Source organism: Symsagittifera roscoffensis, chromosome 7 (assembly GCF_963678635.1).
Source record: "Symsagittifera roscoffensis chromosome 7, txSymRosc1.1, whole genome shotgun sequence".
NCBI lineage: Eukaryota > Metazoa > Xenacoelomorpha > Acoela > Convolutidae > Symsagittifera > Symsagittifera roscoffensis.
Window position 1 is genome coordinate 4,767,216 of NC_087068.1, and position 7,901 is coordinate 4,775,116.

General features: G+C 36.9%; 1 protein-coding gene across 1 annotated transcript; it reads left to right on the forward strand.

Annotated features, from left to right (window-relative positions):
• Positions 1 to 1,537: 1,537 nt before the first annotated feature.
• LOC134851424 (uncharacterized) lies at positions 1,538 to 7,901 on the forward strand. Its single transcript, XM_063867499.1, has 2 exons — positions 1,538 to 1,675; positions 7,200 to 7,901. Exons 1-2 carry the CDS (start codon positions 1,538 to 1,540, stop codon positions 7,899 to 7,901), a joined length of 840 nt encoding a protein of 279 aa, XP_063723569.1.

The following is a 7,901-nucleotide window of genomic DNA, read 5'->3' on the forward strand; positions in this document are numbered from 1 at the left end:
AAATCATTTTCACTTACATACACCCTCACGACAACCCCACCATCAACTCAATTAAATTTCAATTCATCAACTCAAAGTACACATCACCGTTTTTTCTTAATTTCACTTATTGTATAAAAAATACTAACCTTCACGGCATCCTCCGTAATTACGACTCCGTCCACCAAATGTATATATTTTGCCCCATCATCAACACTTTTCAGGACAAACAAACCCGACCCTTCCTCGTCCCGCACCGAAGAACTAAATATCATCAAAGCACTTCAATTGTTTTGGCCACTGCTAGAAACTAAAAATATCATTCGTATATTAGCTAAATTATTAACATCATCTGAACTAATCCAAGACCTCTTCCCCCATGGCTTTTTCCCCGAAGATTAGATAAGTATATTTCAATTACATTCACTAATAAATATAAAGTTACTAACCATTCTTTTTAATGTTCCATTTCAGTTTTCTAGCCTTCTCATCACCATCATCTGCAAATGAAAAAATACAAAAAAATAAAACTTTTAGAAACTACAATTCATTAAACTTATTTGCTAAAACAATTTTAATAATCTAAACCATTTGCACTATACGATGTCTTAAAATTCATACAAATGTAATAAATTAATATATAAATTTTTCCCCACTAAGCAGTAAACTTACATACGATGAAAATTTATAACTTCAAATTTCCCCAAATGTAATAAAATTAAAATTCAAGCAGTAAATTTATAAACTGTGAAAGTAGTACTAACCTTTTCATTCATTCGCACAAGAATTCCATCCATATTTGCACAGCTCGCCCACGAAGAATTGTTTGAAATAATGATTTTATGTTTCAAGCTTTCAATAACAACAACTCTAACTAATGATAACAAGTTTCCAACTTTCCTTTAACCCGGTTGGAATGGAGTTATACACTATTTTAAACTAACCAACGCAAATGACTAAACACCACAAATCATAAAATAACAGCATGAATAAGAAAAGAACACCAACGGTACCCGAACCGGATTAACCCAGCTTAATACTGGATAATTTATTCTTTTGAAGACTATTATAAAGTCAACGAAAGAAATAATAAAACACAAAAAAGTCGAAAGACAAACCCATACCAAAAACAATTTGATTTTTGAAAAAAGGACACAACCATAAACAACATAAGAAAGCCCAGAAAAAACCACCATATAATGTTAACACAAAACAGGACCCCTCAAAGAAACAGCACGAAATCATACTCCCACTCCTGGCCTAACCCACCAGAGAGGACGTCCTGAGCATGCTCTATAGTCGGCCTAACCCACAGGGCTACACCACGCTTTGTGACCACACTTTTATTTTTAATAAAAGGTACTCAAGGGTGAGTAAATCTTCAAAATAACTGAACTAAAATAAAAAGCTTTTGTGAAAACATTTAACCAAGATCATAACTAAAAAACAATTAACGAAAATTATAATATGTAAATCATAATATGCAGTATATAGATCACACATAACAGCAAAGACGAACATCCAAAGACTAGACGATCCCATCACAACCTGAACAAGAATGGCTACCAACCACAACCGACATGCCGCACACAATCAGAACTCAAAGGATTTGGAGTACGACTTGACTTCGCAGCAAAGGACCTCATTGAACCAGACCAATGACCACCTCGATGTTCAAGTATACGTACAGATCCGAGTAACAAGGCATCCCTTCCAAACACGAACTTCACGCCATTCCCAGACGAGGTTGATCACAAACAACCCTCCACAAATGCAAGCAGAAATGACATAGCAGAGCATTTTGGATTCTGGAATCTAAAACGATTTCATTTATTGGGGATCACATTCGTTGTTGAACGATAAAAGAAGATTAACTTCAGCGTCCTGGACCTTCCTTAAGACATTGGTTCTAGTCAAGGACCTCTCTTCTCGAGGAAACAGGGAAAAAATGATGTTCGCCACATACCAACGTTCATCATCCATCCTTCAATTGCAGAAGAAAAGAGATAAAACTCAACAATTCTGTAAACCCCGGATGGGTGGAACCTGATCTAAACTATGTTTCATTATTTTTATAATTTAGACATTTAATCATTATAAAGTATTTAATATTAACCAATCACAATCCATCTAACTAACTACCCACTTATTTGTAAGTGCTGAAATTACTTGTAATTTCAGCACCAGAGAGATTTGAATTTAACTTAGAAAATAGTTGCCTCTCCCGAGTACTTCAGCAGCCTCAACAATACCAGTATACTCTAGATCTATTGAGCCTAGCAGAGACTAGTTAAACACCCTGAGACTAGTAGTAATAAGAGTAAGATTAGGATCGGTATTAGACTAAGAAGTTGCACGAATCTATCCGGCCGAAAATAAGATAGTGTGACGAGCAGACGGTGTACCCTATCCGAAATTACTCTATGAGATAAGAATAGCATACTTAACTCATTACTGCTCCTTAAACTTTTAAAGACAGTCGGAACATTCAGGGCTTCGCCCTGATACGAGCAGTCTTCTTTTGTTTCAAAATCATCATCGCCCTTTCAGCTATCCGGCTGTCAATTTGCATGGAGGCTTACAAGAAAAATGTTTTAATAATCTGACGTGCATCATTTTGATTTTTGCTATATTAAGAAATCAGTTTACAACAGGCACAATTTTTTGGGTCTTAACGACCTGCCAAACTGTAAAAATGTTTCAGCGTTGTCAAATTGCAACGAGTCTTCGCCTTTGAACAAACTAACAAATGTAAGCTTCACACTTTATATATAACATCGCGCCATAATAACAAGTAAAATAATTATGATAATAAAAAAAATTGAAATGCGGGGAAAGGTATGAAAAAGATTCATTTTCACACCTTTCCTCGCATTTCAAACTTTTATTATTTTTATTTTTGATTAACTTTATTTTTGATGTTTCATTGATCTGCGCGAATTGTTTGCGGACTCAATTAAATGTTAGTAAAATTTTAGACGTTATTATGATTTGCTGATCCGTGAGAATTATTTTGATGAATTCTCCTTCTTCATGTAATTCACAAACCTTGTATGCCATGTTATTCTATCGTTAACCGATATGAATGTTTTCAATGTTCTCAGAAGGTTAGCATATTCTGCTTGCTTTAAAACACTCGTCATTTTGACTGAAACTTGTGACTGAAACAGTAGCAACTAAAAACATGAATATTAGTGGATATGAACAAAATATAAAACAAAATTGATCGAGTTCGGTCAAATCTTAGAATGTTTGGCTGTCGTCTTTAGTCGATGAAAAAGTTTTTTGTTCGAAAAAAGTTTATAAAATCATAGCAAAGAAAACTTTGTGCGGAATACGCGAACAATTTTGTGTGTGCAGGTCTCGGGAATCCAGGGACAAAGTCTTCGAACATAGTAAAAAATTATGGAGCGATCGAAGAAAACAAAAGAACAAAGGAAGAACAAATGGAGAGTCCTTCATACGTTCACAATTCACAAAGGAGCAACTTGGAAGTAAACAGCCCAGCATCCACATCACGGTAGCGCTCGGGAGAGTTTAGTCTCCTCACTGCGAAAAGAGTTTTTTACTACAATTTAGGGGGTAGAAAACTAACGGAGGAGGTCCACCAAATCAAGTTTCGCCTTGTAGACAAATTGTTTAACCCTCACGCCAACGATCTCGAAGAGTCGACAACGAACTATTTTTTATGGGCAAATCTGCGTGAGTTTTCCGCCGTTGAAATTAGATATTGACTTTGATCACTTAAGCGATAAATGGGGAAGCGGTTTTACCTGTTGGCTCAGAGACTAAGTGGCGACTCTCAAAAAACGTATTAAGAGGCACACTTCATCAGAATGTGATCGAAATAATGACAAACTTTTGTGGATAATAGACGATGCCACTCACCGTGGTCATTACCTGGTCACTACGACAGCAACAGCGTTGCTCGATCAGTTGTTGTGCGAACGTCAACTGGCGAGTACACTCAACCGACCCACCCCTACCCCCTGAAACTCCTACCCGTTCTCGCTATCTTAGAGGTAGAGATTGTAAGCGCGTTGAAATATAAGTTCACCTCAGTACCCGTACCTTACAAAAACTTGGAAACCAGATCTGAGCATCGTAAAATCTTGCCTATTTCAGATCTTGTCCAGACATGGTGCATGTTTCGTTTGGACATGGACATGTCTGAATCAGGACTGAGGCAGGTATGGATTCCATCACAAAAGCAGATCTGCTCAAGACCTGATTCAGAACTGGGGCACGTGATTCAAACAACTTGGTAAGTTGTTTAAATGAATTTAACTTAGATAGGAGGTGAAACTGGACTTGCTACATACGCAACTTAGTTGGGATACCTATATTGAATATGGAATTCAAAAATTATGTCTTCAGGGAAAACTCCGCTTAACGCCATGAGCAAGTTTACCTGCCAGGACTTGTAGGGACGATCATGACTAGATCTATAACTGAAGCTCAAACATAGCGGAAAAGTTACGGGTAGTCTACCTTAGGCAGAACAACTGCGCTGTGAGAGGTAACGGTTAAATCTTGCATTTACTCAGAGAACAGTTATTGCTTAGTCAGAATAAAGTCGTTTGTCATAGTTAACCAGATGACAGTTGATTTCAAAAGTTAGAGAGCAGGAGAATTAATTAGCTAAATTGTGTGAAAGTTGAATTAGAATTAGTCAAATGTGTGGATAAACACTTAACTTTTGATTAAAATATTAAATTATATTGCTACCATTCAGAGCCCAATGTATTTGGACTTATATTGGAAATTATTGCGAGTGAGAATGTGAATTAGAGCGACGCAGCGACAAGAAAAATGACTAAAAGGGGCAGGCAACAAAATACAGATCAGAATAAATGGCAGCGTTTTAACCCTTTCGAGATTGTACATATTAGTGATTCTCGGTCACGCCGCAGAATTCGCAACTCAAGGAACCACTTTGCGGTATCGTTAAGAGAGAGAGAGAGAGAGAGAGAGAGAGAAAGAGAGAGAGATAGAGAAAAAAAAAACTAGAGAAGTCATCCCCTAAATTTACAGAGATTTATAAAATATGTCTCGAACGAAAACTTTTCGTTGGTCAGTTTTCGGCAGGTAAGATACAAGCAGCGGTTCTAAATTTAAAATAAGCTGAAAAAATTCTATGTTAGTCTGGGTGAAAACTCCAAATCATTGAAGGCTCAACCAGTCCTAGTTTCAAAATTACTCATCTACTGCTTAGAAGTTGTCTAGGAAATCAATTTGTTAAGTAGACGGAACTTACAGACAAAACTGAGGAGTGTAGCATTGATCAAAGTAAGATGACCTAATCAAACAATAAAATTAAAATGGGACATTTCCATGCGCCAAAGGACGAACTTACCCGACAAAGAACGAAGAATTGTTCAATTAAGATACTGAAAATCTCCACCTGTTTCCAAGAGAAAAGGCCACGAGAGAAACTCGCTTGAATATCCTAGTGATCCTAGTGTTTTATTTTGATAAAAAGTTTTATTCACGTGTTTTTTAACTTAAGCTTTTAAGGGACGAACTGTCTAGTTTTTGTTCCGACTATCGATACGAAAGTAACGGAACAATTGTGCTCGGGTGGGTTTTTTTTTCTTCAGACAAATTTCGACTTTTTGACTGGTCATTTTTGACGGAGTTTTTAAATCATTCGAAAGGTATTGTTGTCCTGAGCCCCAATTTGAAAAATATTTCTTGAATTTCACTTCATTTTCAGATTGAATTTCAGAAAATATCAAGGGGGGACTGGAAAAGAGCCAAAAAAACTAATACGTTGAACTGAAAAATATTCCAAAAAACACTTAAGAAACTATTTATGAAAAATCTCGGGTTAAATTGGAGATATTTTTTTCGACATACTTTTTACTTGTTTCACATGGAAGGCTTTTAAGTGCACAATATTTGGATTTCTCAGTATCCACTTAATCCTTCTCCTCGGAAATATTTTCAAGCAGTGCCAAAATGCAAAAAAGCGGAACAACAAAACTTAACATGCTGAACAAATTACTAAATTTGAATAGATTTACTCTGCATATCTCATATGATAACTTAGCTCGCTTAGTCAAATTTGCTTTTAAAACATCTATCGAATAACACAAATTGAAATGAGGGGGCGGGGGATGAGAGGTGAAAACGCCAAATGATCAATTAAGTCGTGTGGTTCTCATATCCTGCCTAGTTGAATCAGTCATCGCTCCGTAAAATTGATAATTTTGTGAAGTGCGCAATTTTAGAAAACCGCTTTGGAAAAGTTAAAAAATTTAATAATTGGCTCTTTTCCAGTTTCCCCCCTTGTTAAATTACAAAACAGAGATGTTCAAAAATTGTTCACACGGCAATTTGCATGTTAGAAATGTTATGAAAATTTGTTCAGCTGTTCACGCTGACACGCTTTAATGCAGTTTATAACATTAAAAATTATTCTAAAAAGACTTTCATGTAATGAATTTCAGAAAAAATGAAAGGGTGAACTGGAAAAGAGCCTAATAATTTTCCTGCAGTAGTATTAAAGAGAATTTTTTGTACCGTGCCCGTTTATGATAGGAAAGAGCCATTTTTTATCATCAAAAACTGCTGTTTTCTTTATCCTTAGTTGATTCGCTTAAAATTGATTTTTTTCCCGCTTATTTTTCAAAGGCGGCAACTTTTCCCGCTCAGCTATATAGTTTAGCTTCGAAAAAAAACTGACTGCGATCTTTTTATTGTTTTGTTAAAACCCCAAACATGGCTCGTAATGTAAGTATCAAATAACAGTCTGACAATCAATCAAAATTCAACTAATTTTGAAAACTTTACAAGTATAGGTTGTTCTATTTTGAAGACACCGCCTGGAACAAAAATCAATCTCTTCATATTTACATCTCTCATTTCCCCTTTTCGGCTCTTTTTCCTCCCCCCTCCCCACCTGCAAAATTTTACTAGTGAAATGTTGTTCACAACATCCGATTGTTACGAAAGTTGGCATGCAAACTGATTAAGCCATGACAAACTTATTTGGTCTGCATGTTCAATCTTGTAAAAACTTCTCGTTTCACCATTAAAATGATGCTTATGTGATGTGTGTGGGTGTGTGTGGGGGGGGGGGGGGGCTCTATGGTGGGGTGGTGGAAAAAAGCTCTCTTTTCAAAATATTCTCTTACAAGGCTGGGAGAAAAAAATGGAAAACGAAAGGATGCAAAAAAGGGGCTTTCTAATTTAGTTATGTTGAGCTTGTGTTTTAGGTTTTTGCTATTTTCCTCCTAAATTGGATGATGTTTCTACATACATCTCGCAGTTTGCACGATGACACTGATACAAGGGGTATGTTTTGCATGTTCGACTTCCAATGTCCCCGAGCGACCAGCTGCGACAAGTTTAACAAGTGCAACAAACAAGAAACGAAAGAGAGAAATGGAGGTTCAGAAAATGAGGTTCAAGTAAACTACGAGACTACAGTTCATAGCAAGAAAACAACTCAGAAGCCGCCTGAAATTAATTGTGATATATGCGACGACATCTCGGAAATGAATGCCACAACGACAACAACCGAGTCGACAACCACACCGACAACAAAACCTACAACAACAACTGAACCGACAACGACAACGGCGACAACTGAGGCCACAATGACAACAACAACAACTGAACCGACAACAGCAACGACTATGTCATCGACAACAACTGAGTCGACAACGACAACAACGGAACCGACAACGTCAACCACAGAACCGACAACGACCTCGAAGCCAACAACCACGACTACTTCCACGACGACAACAGACACCCCCATGACAATTGAGCCGATTGTCTTTGTACCTATAGAATGCAGTGTGTGTGAGAGAACGGAGGCCAAACAAGAGAGGCAAAATGGAAGTATGCTAAACACATCTGGCAAAATCAACTCCATTTATGAGTCATGGCAAGCTTATACAAGAGAGCAGTAA